This window comes from Papio anubis, chromosome 13 (genome assembly GCF_008728515.1).
Source record: "Papio anubis isolate 15944 chromosome 13, Panubis1.0, whole genome shotgun sequence".
Taxonomy (NCBI): Eukaryota; Metazoa; Chordata; class Mammalia; order Primates; family Cercopithecidae; genus Papio; species Papio anubis.
Window position 1 is genome coordinate 105,543,626 of NC_044988.1, and position 14,248 is coordinate 105,557,873.

Below are 14,248 nucleotides of genomic sequence, written 5' to 3' on the forward strand. Positions count from 1 at the left end.
CGCGGACACGTTCATGGGCATTTTATGCAGGAGGGAACCATTAAGCAGGGAAGCTGAAAGAGACAGATCACGGGAAAATTAAACATAGGGTTTAACTGAGAAATAATCATTTTCTATGAAAGATAATGACTTCTCTGGAGGCCGGTATCAAGATTTATTGGCCCAAGCGGTGACGACAGATCAGAGCCCAGACAAGAACAGCAGGAGACCTTGAAGGGGAGGAACCTTGGATTACCATCTCGCCCGGTCGATATATCTGAATGCCAAAGCCCTCTGCTCTGTATGTGTTGGGAGATTAAATGTATTTACACCTCTGGTGGAGTGGCTTTTTCTCCTGCAGTCAGAGTAACCTGATAGCTCCGGCCCCCTCCAGCGCTGCTGTCCTTGGAAGCCCTGGCCCGGGTTTGCCTTCGCTCCTCACGACCAGCCCCATTCAAAGGCACCCTGCCACCGGCTCTTGCTGGGCTCCCAGGGAAAGTCCAGCTGTGAGTGCAGCCGCCACTGCATCACACCGCACGTCAGCACCAACCGTGTGGTGGCGAGCCAGGAAGCCATTGGATTCGCCGCAAATCTGCGGGGGCTTCAGTGGAGGAGATTTATTGCCGTGCCAGATGCGTGTGTGTGAAATACATAATTCCTCTCCCACAGCCTCATAAATCCAAAAGGGTCAGCAATAAACGGAAAAACATAAAAAATCACAGACTAATTTGTTCGGAAGACTAGAAGGGGATCCGTGAGAAAGCTGTAGCTCAGCTCAAAGTTTGTTCTGAAACTGAGAGCACGGCGCAGGAACACATTCCCCACTGGATCCAAACCTCTGCGTTCTCAGGTGGGCTGGGCAGGAGCCGGCGCAAAATCAGATGCCCGGCCCGAGCTGGGCTTCCCACGCACATGCTGAGTGGGGGCCCTGACACAGGCCGGCCATCCTAACGGGACCTGGGGCTGAGCAGCCGCCCCGGGGCTGGAGAAGGCAGGCTGGGCCCAGCTGCTGCCCAGCAAGGGGTGTCTGGAGAGGGGCTCTTACCTCACGGAAGGGGGCCCAAAGGGGTTCTCAGGGGCCTGGGCTCTCTCACCAGAGCTATGGGGTAGAGGGCCCTGGCAGCTCCGTGTGTCCTGCGACCTGGCGCCTTAGGGCTTTGCCAGGCCAGCTTTGTGATGTCTCCCACCGGACTGCATGCATAAAGTCTGGAGTGTGGTCCTCTCTCAACGTGGAGGAGGCCTGAGGCCCTGGACAGGAGAAGCCACATCCTGGAGGGATCAGTGCTGGGACACAGAGGTTCCTGAGGCCAACACGCTGCCCATCAACTCCCCATTCAAGGAGAGACCCTCAAATTCAAAAGGGTCCCGGAGAAATTACAGGGGTCCCAGCGAATGCTCTGGAAGCAAAGAAAAGTCCGTGACACCAGGAGAAATCGGATGCCCCGGCCTTCCAGGCACAGCGAGTCCCAAATATGCTCCAAAAGAGATCTTGGGCCACCGACTCCCAGAGGACAAGCCCCCGGCTGTGCGGGCTGCAGGGGAAATGACCTTGGGCCATTGAGCTGCGGCTTCCTCTGGTCTGTGCAGCTCAGGTGAGAGACGCCCATGCCCAGTCCCCCCAGCTGCACGTCATCTGCTGGCCGTGTGGGCGGGGTAGGGGGTGGCGGGGGGGCACCTCCAAAGTCAAAGCAGGCAAATGCCCCCGACTGTCTTCTAAGCAGAGCTCAGGGGTGTGAGTCAGCACCAGCCGGGCCCACCCCAGCTCTTCTTTACCCCAAATGTTCTCTCTTCCGCTCTCGGCCTTCGCTGATCCCCATGACCCCTGTCCTGGCATAGGCGCTGCTCCACCCCTGTCCTCGCTCCTGTTCTTGACTCCTCTGACGTGTGCATGTGTGTGCCACACACAGCTCACAATGACATCGTGGACGCCTGTGCATCTCTGTAGTTCCAGAAAACACTCCCTAGGGGCCGCACCTGGGGGCCAGTGTGGAGAGAGCTGCTAAGGAGTCGTGCAGGACCCTCCTGGTGAGCCGCGTGGAGACAAGGTCCACTGCCTGGTCTCGCTCCACACCTGGGAGATGCGCACAACGGCCTGAGTCTGTCTCCAGGAGCAGCTCTCTGCCCAGTGAGCCCTCGGGCCCGGGTGGGTCCTCTAGCTGGCAGCTCAGGCCTCCCTCGATGTCCTCGCTGGCATGACTCCAGGGACCCACACCTTCCACGGGTGGCCAAGGGTACTTGGCCTGGGGGAGAGGCTGCCGGGGCTGCTTCCCAGGGACGTGGAGGTGTGGCTGCCTGTGGGGGTGTGGCTGCCTTCCTGCTCTTACCCAGTATTTCTTTGGGGTCTCGGCCCCTGGTGGGGGTCTTGGCCAAGCAGGCTTGGCTGCCCAGGGGCCCCGCTGCAGATGAAGCAGTGTCTAGGAGCTCATCCAGACCCACCAAGAGCTGCCCCGACCCTCCCTGGCTCTCTGCACACCCAGAGCTCTGCGCTCCTTCCCAGGGCTCTCCCCGACTGCCCAAGACCTCCTCAAAGGCCACATCAGCCCAGAACCCTGTGCCCAAAGCGGGAGCCCAGTCCCCCGATGAACTGCCAATCGTCACGTCCGCGTCACCAGCTGCCAACAGCCCTGACAGACCTTCCCTGGCCACAGAGGCCACTCTGGATGGAGCTGGGGGCTGCACTGATGGCCCTGGGAGCCCTCCAGGGACACTGCCTGACCCCTCACACGACGGGCGCCCTGGCCAGCTGACAGGTTCAGGCCACTGGCTGCCTCCGGCCTCATCCCCTGCTATAGAACTGCATCTACCCAACTGGTCCTCAAGGCTTCCACCTGGTCCAGCCACCCCTGGGCAGAGCCCCGACTCCTGGGTTCCCGCAGACCCCTGGGGCCCAGGAAACAGTCCCTCCGGCAGACTCTCCTCAGACAAGGAGGACAAATCCTGGGTGGTGATGGCGGTGTCCTCCCCGAGGGGCCCCGAGGGCGGGGAAGGGAAGGCATCTGAGCATGGGTTGGTGTCTTCGCCATCACTTTGTGCCTGGGGAGTGGGAGGAGGTGGGGGTAGGGGGTCCTCCCTGTAGATGGAGGACGGGAGGTCGGCACTGCTGTAGGACAGCAACTCGTCCACGGGAGACAGGATCTCAGTCAAGACGTCACTGGCAAGTGGGGGACAGGCTTCCTCCAGGACAGTGGGGGCTCCATTCCCACCGGGCCCAGGCACCCGGCTCTCAGCTACTGGGAGTGCCAGCCTGCCCAGGTCTCCGGGAGGAGCCTGCAGGGTCACTGGGTTCTCGGGCTCTGGCATGAGGTGTGGGAGTTTGCTCTTGGTGGACAGACTCGAGTCAGCATCCCGAGTTCCCTCCTGGTAGCCCAAAGTCTCTCCTCCTTTGCCGAAATCTGCTCCTTCACTCCCAGAGGTCCCCAGAGGAAAGGCCGGCAGCGAGTCCGAGTCACTGGCAGAAGAGATTTGGGGTGGGAACACCACACCGGCGGCCTCCGGGGGTGCCCGGCATGCTTCTCCTGTGTCTGACACCCCCGTCAGGCTCTCGCTGGTCCCAGAAGCTTCCTGCCCCTCCCCAGGCCGTGGGGAGGGAAGAGCCACCTGGGTCTCCACACCACTTTCAAGGCCCGATGAGCCACCTGCAGGCAGGGAGCTCCCCGAGGCTGGCTCGGCCCCGGTGCAGGGTTCTGGGAGGTCCTTCTCACTGTCCTCGTCCCAGACTTCGCTGGAGGCCTCTGACAGCTCTGACCCTGACCTTGGAGAAGGGACGTCTGGGAAAGGCAGCAGCCAGCCTGCCTTCGGGCTCTGCTCCGGTGCTGAACCTTCTGCCACAGCCGTGTCCAAGGAGGAGCCACGCAGGGGGCTGGCCCCACTGCCCTGGGGCCTCTGCCAGGTGACCCGTCCTCCACCCCCAGGAACACTGCCTGGCCAAGGCTCACCCTGGTTTGGCCCCCAGGACAAAGGCAGGCCAGCTTCCTCTGAGGAGTGCCGGGCAGAGAGCTCTCCAGGCCAGGCAAAACCGTTGTCTGGGGAGCCTTCAGCTTCCAAGCCGGGAAGAGAGCTGGAGCTCTCAGAAAGTTGGACCAGGGTAGCCGCTGCTTTCTGGAACTCCCAGAGAGAGGGACAGGACAGGCTGGTCACAGAGCCTGCTGGGGAGGTGTGGGATGACACCATGGCTTCTTCCGAAGGCCCCCAGCAGGTTCCGGAAGCGGACTCAGAGCCTGGACCGCAGGAGGGGGTGGCGGGGAGAAGGGGACTGCCCTGGTGCAGGATCGGGGGCACCGCCTCCTCAGGGGCCACAGGAGCTGCTGAGAGAGGGGACAATCAACACTTGTCACCCTCTGCACTCTGGACCCCATGCATATCCCACGGCCCCCAAAGCCAGGAGGTCAGAACAGAGAAACACCCTGAACAGAGGCAGGAAAAGCGTCGAGGGTGCCAGCGTGTTGGCCCCCTGTGATTCCATCCCAGCGGTTCACCACGCCCACCCCCACCCACACCCAGTGAGTCATGTCCAGGGACCTTGCCGAGACTTGGGGACCCAGCCTCATAGCACCGCAGCCGTGGTTCAAGGACTGACTGGTTGGCTTTGCCTTTTTTATTTTCATTCGGGATGTGGGTGGATCCAGAGGATCCCTGACCGTCATTCACCTCCCCCGGCAACCCTGTGATGGTGAGGTGCGTGGGCAGAGCCCCCCAGCTGGGCAGTGGGGAAGGCAGGGGCTGTGTGTTGTGGGGAGAAGCTGTCTCTGGTGTAGAAACAGCCTTGGGGGACCCTTAGTGGGGACTCGATGGCTGAGGGAGGGGCTGGGGGCTGGGGCATTACCTGGGAAGGCAGCAGCCCAGGCAGCTTCCAGCCAGGTGGAGGAGACGCCGGGGACCTCCTGCAGGCAGGTCTCCATCCTGCAAGCACATTCGTGGAGAACCTTGTGGGGATCCTGGTCCTCCTGGCCTCTTCCCCAGGGCCCACTGTCAGGGACCCCACTGGGCTCAGTCCACAGCCTACACTTGAAAAACATCCCAGCTAGTCCTCTGCCACCACCTGAGGTGACCCTGAGGGCAAGGGCTCCCCAGTGGCTTGTCTTAGGAGGCATCTAGTCTCAGTCCCACTGGATCAGGTGGCCGAGAGGGGTGGGGCTGCCACTCCCAGGGGGTTCGAGGCCCCTCTGCTGACCTTGAGCTGATTCATGGGTGACATCTTTATTTCCAAAAGTGGGTCAGACCCCGGAGGGCTCAGCTGTACCCCAGCAGCACAGCTGTGCCAGGAGAGAGTGAGGGTCTCCACAGCAGGGGGACAGGCAGTGCTGGCTGAACCCGTCTCCGTGCCTCAGGCTCCACCCCTGCCCCAGGTCCTGCCTGCTCCGGGGAGCCCAGCCCCACACCTCTGCTCCCCTGATCGCCAGCTCTCAGTTTCCTGGGACTCCTCCACGGGACTCTCGGCAAAATCCAGCCCCAATTCTGAGCCCTCTTCGCTCATGCTGCCCTCAGTCACCTGCTGGAGACACATTGGAGAAATGACACTGTCAGGGTGTGGTCTCTGTCTCTGTCCACCTCCTGTAGCTGGATGGAGCCCCTGTGCTTCCGGCGGCCATGGTTAAGGAACAAAGACCACCCAAAAGATGGCCGTGGAGACCCCCACTCATCAGATTCCCCTCCTCCCATTGGGCCCTGCTGCCATGGAAAAAAAGTCTGTTTTTCTGCCCAGGTGTTGAGTGTTAGGGTAAGACCCAGAGAACTGGCAAACTTCAGAACTGAAGGCATCTGCCGGGAAGGGCCCCGGGGCACTCATGGGATGGACCAGGAGACCCCGCAGGGCCACACAGCAAGGCCGGGCCCCACTCAGCCCACAGGAAGTGCACGGCCACACCCGACTCACGCTGGCTTCCTGTGGGCCACAAGGACCTTCTCTGCCCCAGGAGGGTTGGCTTCGTTCCCCAAAGCTCCTCACATGGCTGTCTGTCGGAGCCCGGGGCTTCCCCGCTAAGGAAGGGCCGGGCTTGGTCTGAGGGTCTCCTGAAGGGCAAAGGGACTGTCAGCGCTGGCGGGGACAGATGCAGGAAGCAGAAGGAGCAGCTCCCAGGAATTCCGAAGTCACATAAAACAAATCTTAACATTCAAAGTGACGCACACCTTTCTGCAGTGCTTGGTTAGTAATGACGGCGGAAACGTACATGGTAGTTTGCTGCTAAAATGATCCTGTTATTGGACAGTTAGTGATCGAAGTCCCAGCCAAGAGTTTAGAGAAAATTTGTTTAGAATTCAGAAGTCGGCTGGGCGCAGCGGCTCATGCCTATAAACCCAGCACTTTGGGAGGACGAGGCGGGTGGGTCACAAGGTCAGGAGTTCGAGACCAGCCTGGCCAATATGGTGAAACCCCATCTCTACTAAAAATACAAAAATTAAGTGGGCATGGTGGTGGGTGCCTATAATCCCAGCTACTCAGGAGGCTGAGGCAAAAGAATTGCTTGAACCCGGGAGGCGGAAGTCGCAGTGAGCCAAGATCACGCTATTGCACTCTAGCCTGGGAGAGAGTGAGACTTTGTCTCAAAAATAATAATAATAATTATTATTATTATATTATTATTATTTAGAGGCCTCTTTCCCTCCCTTGGGGGAAACCCTTTGCCAGAGCTTGCTCTTCCCCCTCGGTGCCATCCAGACAGACGCTGGTGTGAGGCAAGAGTGGCACAGAGGGCTGGTGGGGGGCAGGCCTCGGACATAGCAAGGTCACCAGTGCACTGCCGGGGGGATCGCAAAGGGGGACAAAGGGGTGGGTGGGGCCATCGCAGAGCCCTCCTCAGGAGCACCAGGCCCTCCCCGCATTGCACCTTCATCTCCCTAGACTTTCGTTCTGTGGGGCAGGGGACTGTGAGGGCCAAGGCCACCTGGCTAAGGGAACCAGAGCTGTTTAGTGAACGCCCAAGGAGGGGGAAGCTCCATCAACGGGAACACCTGCCCTCCTGTCCATGGCCCTGGGCTGCCCCAGTGACCACAGTGGGGCGTCATCCAGGGAGGCCTTGCAAGTGCAGTCTTTTGATCAGAGAGCAGCCAGCACTGCCATCAGGCAGCCCCAGGGCGAGCCCCGGACCACCTGAGGACATAAGTCAGGCCTCAGGCTCCTCCTCTGCAGTGTGGGCGTAACGAGTGAAGCCACCTCCAGAGGCAACGAGAACAGTGACAGCTGGTACATGTGGCCATGTGGCAAGGGAGGCTTCAGGCTGAGCAATCTTCACGGTGGCCGCTGAAGCCTGAACGATGCAGGCCCGGGGGCGATGCGGGACAGGGGGGAAAGCACTCTGTATTCACTCCGCCCCTCAGTGCCACTGGCCTCTCTAGGGAGCCCCACCAGCCACACTTTCCTGGGCAGGCAGCCCCACAAGTGCTTCTAACCTCTTCCTATCTCAACCCGTCTGTCCTGAGGTTTGCTTTCCCTGGCCCCAACTGCAGGACCCCCCAGTCCAGCAGACCCTTGGTAGCATAGTCTCCCTGCTTCCGAGGATGGACACCGGGTGGGGACCTTCTGAACTCGGCACCCAGAGCTGGTCAGGGAGCTCTGAGGTGGCATCGCAGGGCATGCAACCCCCCACTCACTCTTCAGCCAGCGGCTACTAGATCCACCACCAGGGCTCCCTGACACGGTGAGTGCGTCCCCTCCCGCCCCACCTACAAATTGGGGATTTGGCTCTCAGGGAGGCCCCGGCCAAGTGTAAGGTTCGGAAACAGAAAAATGTAATTGGTGCAAAAACCTCTGTCATCCCCACGCTCAGGCAGTGCTGGCTTCCAAACGCTTAAAAACCTGCCCCAGATGAACGAAGTTGCGACTAAAACAACCCCAGCCAGTTACGACTTTTAATTTCTCCAGAAGAGCCGCTGCGTCACCTCCGGTAGGAGACGGAGCCGGCCACTCTTCTTGCGGTGAAGGGGTCCGAGGCCAGGGTGGGGGACCACCAGGGCCCATCTTCTTTGCTTTCCGTCCTTGTCCAGTGGCTGAGCTCCAGCCTCGGACAGTCTCTGCCGGATGTAGGGGACGCGTCCGGCGCCGCGATGGCCCACACGCTGTTTCCAGGGTGCTTACCTGGGAGCGGCTCCTTCACCTCCCGCGACCTGCGCTGAGTTGTGGGGAGGCGCCCCTCCGCCTCCTCGGCCTGGGGATTGAGACAGGGGAGTGGACATGCCACAGGGCCCTGCAGGGAAGGCACCAAGGGCCAGGGATAGACCAGGATGGATGGGGACAGATGGGGACAGACTGGGGTGGATGGGGACAGATGGGGGTGGACAGGGACAGACAGGGACGGGCAGGGACAGACAGGGACCCACTGCAGGAACCAAGGACCGGCCACAGGAACCAAGGGGCCCCAACCAAGATCAAGTCTCAGATTGGCAGAATGTTGGGAGGAGGGCCCTGAAACAGGTGGGGCTGGGGAAATGGCTTTCAGGGAGTGCGTACGGGAGAGGCTGGGTCCAGCCGCCGTCCGTCAGGGGGGCTCGCGGGCTGCAGGCCCGGCTGAGGGGCCCGAGGCTGCTCCCCAGGTTCTGAAAGACACAGTCCCAGGAGTCACCAGCGGCAACCACAGACTGAGGCCAGGAAGGGAAGGAACGAGGCAGGGGCAGAATGGAGCTGCGGGGGGTGGGGGGTGGGGGAAACACGGTGGAGACTGATGTGCGTGGGGAGTGGGGAGGGTGTCACCGCATACTGCCCTGTTCTTGGCAGGATGGACGGCAAACAAGCTAACTTCGAGGGAGACAGGGACAGCCTGGGGCCACATCCGGCTCTCTGCCCTGCCATGATCCCTGCCTGGAGGCCGGAGGGTCTGCTCAGCCTGAGCCTGGGAAAGGCGGCCTCTGAGGCAAGCGCAGGGCAGGCCCTGCCGAATCCTCCTTCTGCCCTGGCCAGGGGCTCTCTGTGGGCCTGTGTTTCTGGGACCTGCCTGGCAACAGTCTGAGGCCTGCACGTGGCCCAGGGGCTCTGAGCAGCCGCCCGTGAGGAGCCCTTCGCAGACAGAACCTGTCTGGGTGGTTTCCCGGCCAGTGCATCCCTCGCTGTGTATCTTGGGAATGCTGGCTGCCTGTGCATGGGGTGGCCTGCCTGCTGGCAAGCCCACTGTGTGCCCTGCTGCATTGAGACGCAGACACGGGGAGGCCGGGGTGGCCCGGTCACAGGTAGGGCACAGCAGGCCTGCCTGACCCTGAGCCTGACGCCACCCCACACTGCCCAGGGCCCACTGAATGAGTCCGTCTGTCCCTGGGCAGTCACCGCTGCTGCTCGTTACCTTGGCTGACGTGGCTGCCGCTCTCCACCAGTGGGCCCCGGGGGTCATGTGTGTCCTCGCCCCACGCTGGCCTCGGAGGCTGCTGGTGACCATCTGCGTCGGAGGTTGTCTGGGGCGGCATCACATCCTGCTGCTCCACGGGAGGGCTGCACGGCCATGCAGAGTGGAGGTGACCGCCCGCCCGGCTGCCCCTTCCCAGGTGTCCAGCCCTGGCCACAACCTCCACCAGCACCCTCTCTCTGGGAACAACCTCATGTCACATCCAGGGGTGGCTGCGGTCAGTGGCCAAGCAGAAGACAGGATTGTGACCCCCTCACCCAGGTAAGGTGGGTGGGAGAGACCTGTGTTCTCCTCAGGGTGTGGCCCCTTCAGACTTCTGCCTGGAGATGGACTGTGCCTCCCAGGTGCACATGCTGGGCTCCCGAGAAGCACGGTGCCACCCCAGGCCTGCGCTGACCTCCAGGCACCCCCCGTGTGACTCTGCCTGGGTCACACTGCTGGGGTGGTAAGAAAACTCCTGCTCTCTCAGGAGCCTGCCCGGCGACATGTCGTCCGACTCCCTTTCTCCCCCAGGCACCTGCCACATCTGGGCACAGCTGGTTGCTCCCGCCCAAGGGTGCCCCTGAGCATTTCCCCCTGGATTCACAGATGGCCAGGGGTGAGCAGGAGGTGCTGGTTCAGAGGAGGGTGGCCCTAAGGGCCTGGAATCCACGTATCCCAAGGTAGATGGCTGAGGGGCTGGAGCCCGCACTCTCGCTGGAGCAGGACTGGGAAGGCACCTTGACACCGGTGTGTGCCCCACACAGGCTCTAGAGGGAGACAGGGCAGTGCCCCCAGGGCTTGGCACTGCCCCCAAAGCAGAGCAAGGTACTGTACTCTCAGAGCTGCCCCAGAAACAGAACATGGCTGAATAAAAATGGGACCAGGAACCCCCATGTCCTAAAGGATTCATTCCCCTCCCCTACACCCTCCTTGGCACGCAGGTCTCAGGGCAGGACCCCGCGGCAGCTCCATCTGCTCCATCCAGCTTCTTCCTCGCTCCCCTGGGGTGCAGATAGACACACCCCAACCCCAAGGCACCCAGCTCACAACTGAGCTTCTCTCAAATGGACCAATGAAGGAGGGAAGCGCGTCTGCTCCTGTGTGGCAGGAGCCCCAGCAAAACACCACAGGTGAGCTTCTCGGGGGTGGGGTCCCAGGGAGCCAAAGTTTTCTCTGTGAATACCTCACTTTTCTCTATTTTCTAGCTGTGGACAGGGCTACACATCGCTGGTGTGACAAGCCGAACATAGGGTGTACCCCTCCGCCAGGAGGGTGGGCTGACCCCCACGCTGGGGTCCAGGTCTGCAACCGTACGTCTACCAGCCCCTCCTCTCCAGCCCTATAAGCAAACCCTGGGGGACCAAGTGGCGGTAGTAGGCCTGGAAGCCTCTTCAGAGATTCCTGGGACTGGCAACTGGCAGCAATGTGAATGACAGATCAGTCTGTGCCCAGGTTTATTTGAAAGCTTGAGGAGGAGCCACGGAGCCAATGGCCGAGGCTGAGTGGTCAGCAGCTCCCCTCGCTGCAGAGGCCCCTCTGGGCTGGGAAAGAGCTGCAGGACGCTCCCCCAGGCAGGCAGGGGCCTCCAAAGGCTGCTCCCCTGGGTCTGTGCTGCCCCGCCGCTTGCTGCTTCAAGGGGGTCTGTGATAGAGTCTTGAGGGCTGCCGGCCCTGGGGGCCTGAGCTCAAAGGAGAGGAGGCCTCCTCGGCCCTCCAGGGCCATTTTGAGCCCCGAAAGAAGAGCTGTTCCCAGCATCAGGAAGCCGGGAGGCTCTTGAAGGGAAAAGCAGCTGCTCCTCCCACGGCCAGGCTCTCGGCCAGGTGACCCTGGTCATCACACCTCCTCCCCTGCTCCATGGGGACAGTCCAGGCAGAGCCCTGGTGCTCTCTAATGAGGCGCTTTTGCTGCAAACCAAGGCCAACGGCCATATGGCCAGGACTCAGAGAAGGTTGAGCTGCCACCGGTGGGCAGAACAGCCCCCAGCCACCTTGGGAGGGGGTGCCCAGGGCTACACGTGACACCCCTGGCCCCTGAGCCAGGCCTGTCCACCGGCTGTGCCCCACCACGTCCTGCAGCAGCTGTGGAGGGGGAGAGCACCCCGTCCCTATTTCCCAGGTGAGGAAACAGGCTAAGAGGAGACCTTCCCCGTGGCCACACTCCAGCCAGCCACAGAGCCAGGAAGGTGCAGCCAGCTCCTGGGGCTCCTCCCATGGGGCCCCGGCAGCTCTGGCTTCTGCCCAGACCCACTGGGCCAGCAGGCCTCCCTCAGTGCCCTCAAAGCCCACCCCCTTCCGTCCTCCCAGGCACAGGTGGGGATGGGGCTGAGTGAGTCGGCCGCCCAGTGCAGGAAAGGCTTCTCAGGAGAACATCAGCATCCAGACCCCGACTCCCAACCCCCAAGACCAACCAACTCACCGTTTGGCCTTCGAGCTTGCGGGGCTGCTCTGGGGGCGACGGCTGGTGGGGCTGCTGGGCCTGCGCAGGGTCAGGGGACACAGGGAGGCCTCTGGCTGCTGGCTTGTCTCTGAGCCACCCTCCCAGGTGGCCTTGACTCTGGGACTGGAGCCCTGTGAGAAACGGTGCAGGAGAGCCTGGCGTGGCTGTCTCTGCCCATTTAATCCTCAGAAAAGCCGGTGCTGGGTGTCATGTGGCTGTGGCTGTGGCTGTGGCAGGGCTGGTGCAGTGCTGGGGCTGCTTGCTCCCCGCTGGGTGCCAGGCTGAAACAGGACCTCTCATTTGAGAAGGGGTCCTGCACCTCCGCTGAGAGGTATGGATGGGAGGCCCAGAATGACGAGTCTTTGCCCAAGGCCGGCCAGAGACCCCCATGCCCAGGTCTGGAATCAGGTTGCTCCTGTCTCCTCTCCTGCAGTCCAGCCTGGAGCAGGTGCTTCAGAGAGCTCAGATCATTCAATCCTCATCCCCACCTTCCAGGTGAGCCCGCTGCCCTCCCTGCCTTACAGAGGAGACGCGCAGGTGGGGAAGGCACACAGCTTGCCTGGGGATAGTCCCCCACCCCTCGTCCACACAGCTTCCTCACTCTGCTGGTGGACATGGGGAGCCGGAGCCTCCCTCCAAGGACGCAGCTTCTGCTTGGGGTCCCCGAGGGGCTGGCCTCCCCGAGGAACTTCCAGCCACACTCTCCTTCCTGCCTGGGTCCCATGAGATCCCCAGTCCTGCTTACTCCCCAACCCCATCCACTGCTGCCCCCACCTGAAGTCTGGCTCTGCTCTAGGACCTGGCCAGGACCACCCCATCCAGGAAGCCTCCTCAGCCCCCCAGCAGCGGCCCCTCCCTCCCTCCATCTGCCCCACCCCCAACCCCACCCCCCAGCAAGTCTTCCTGCGGCCACAGGCATTTTTACAAGGGACTTGCACGATCCCAGGGTACAGCATTTCTGGGGCTGAGCCCCAGGCCAGGCGAGAGCGCCCACCTGCGGCAGCTTGGCCCGGACCTGCAGCTCGTGCACTGGGACGACGTCCGCAGGCCCCATCATGGGGAGGACTTCCATGGGCCCCGGGATGGGGACGGCGTCTGCGGGCCCCGGGATGGGGAGTGCGTCTGCGGGCCCCGGGATGGGGAGTGCGTCCCTGGGCCCTGGGATGGGGAGGGCTCCTGCGGGCCCCGGCACGGAGACGACGTCCCTCTGATGTTGCAGAAACAGCTTCCTGTCTCGGTGCCTGAGCAGCTGCGTGTGGCGCAGGTATTGGATTTCCCTCTGAGCAGGCAAAAGAAGCAGATGTCAGCATAACCCCGGAGCCAGCAGAGGAAAAGGCCAACGAATGGCCGGGCGCGGTGGCTCAAGCCTGTAATCCCAGCACTTTGGGAGGCCAAGATGGGCGGATCACGAGGTCAGGAGATCAAGACCATCCTGGCTAACATGGTGAAACCCCGTCTCTACCAAAAAAAAAAATACAAAAAACTAGCTGGGTGAGGTGGCGGGCGCCTGTAGTCCCAGCTACTCGGGAGGCTGAGGCAGGAGAATGGCATGAACCCGGGAGGCGGAGCTTGCAGTGAGCTGAGATCCGGCCACTGCACTCCAGCCTGGGTGACAGAGCGAGACTCCATCTCAAAAAAAAAGAAAAAAAAAGGCCAACGAAAGGGAAGGGGTGTCTGGGCGGACGCCCTGGCCCTTGCACTGGGGGGCCTCCCTTTCCCTCCAGTTGGCCTTTGCCTGCCCCTCCTGCCGGGCCTAGGATACCCCCATGGCCTTGGGCTTCCCTGGGCTTGGTGGAGGAGGCAGCCGCAGGCGGCAGGAGACAGGAGGGAGACAGGCATTCATTCCCCGGGGCCGAGCGGGGCTGGCACAGGTTGACTGGGCCTCGCCCTCCCTCTCTCCAGGCTCCAGGCACTGCCCCCACCCCATCCCTCCTTTACGACTGTTCTCTCTGTTCCCCACAGTGTTCCCGGTGGACGGACCCTCGGAACCACCCTGTATGGAGCCCAGGCACGGGCCGTTGCCCACCCGCCCTGAGAGAAGGCAGCTTCATCAGGGAGACGGGAAACTGAGGCTCTACCAAGCGGGTGTCTGGTCCATGGCCCCGCTGGGGGGTCCCAGACCCCACGTCCACCAGGGCGTCTCTGTCTATGACATGCAGCCTGCCTATGGCTGGGCGTCCTGGCCCTGGCCAGCTCCAGCTCCTCCCGCATGGGCTCCCTGGGCAGGGCCTATTCTATCAGGCCCCCTCGATGACAAGCAGACCCCTTCTAAGCCCCTTTTGTTTCCCTGCATTGTTCTCTGTGGGGCCTGCCGTTTCCTGTTTCTCCATATCCAAGAGGACTCGCGCATGGGTCTGCAGCCTGGGTCTCCTCCCCCAGCTCCCTCGCCTGGAATGCCCCATGCCTGGCACCCCAAGTCCCAGTATGTACAGTGCATCCAGGGCAGGGGTGGCGATCTCAGGCTTTCCAGTCAACATAAGGTCCTGCACTGACCCCATTTCCCAGCAGAGGGTCCTGGGTGAAGT

General features: G+C 62.0%; 1 protein-coding gene across 10 annotated transcripts in view; it reads right to left on the minus strand.

Moving 5' to 3' along the window:
- Positions 1 to 130: 130 nt before the first annotated feature.
- LOC100998684 overlaps positions 131 to 14,248 on the minus strand; it is a 53,077-nt gene continuing 38,959 nt past the window's right edge. For 6 of the 10 annotated variants that reach the window (XM_031654713.1, XM_031654712.1, XM_031654710.1 and 3 more), the window contains 9 exons: positions 12,718 to 13,002; positions 11,703 to 11,854; positions 9,246 to 9,391; positions 8,423 to 8,508; positions 8,051 to 8,120; positions 5,852 to 5,988; positions 5,358 to 5,470; positions 4,802 to 4,977; positions 131 to 4,283 (listed from right to left, as the gene is read on the minus strand). In XM_031654713.1, the coding sequence (XP_031510573.1) occupies positions 1,888 to 4,283; positions 4,802 to 4,977; positions 5,358 to 5,470; positions 5,852 to 5,988; positions 8,051 to 8,120; positions 8,423 to 8,508; positions 9,246 to 9,391; positions 11,703 to 11,854; positions 12,718 to 13,002 (3,561 nt within the window). In that variant the 3' untranslated portion in view covers positions 131 to 1,887. The remainder of the gene's footprint in view (positions 4,284 to 4,801; positions 4,978 to 5,357; positions 5,471 to 5,851; positions 5,989 to 8,050; positions 8,121 to 8,422; positions 8,509 to 9,245; positions 9,392 to 11,702; positions 11,855 to 12,717; positions 13,003 to 14,248) is intronic. The other 4 variants (XM_031654706.1, XM_031654711.1, XM_031654709.1 and 1 more) reach the window with 4 other exon arrangements.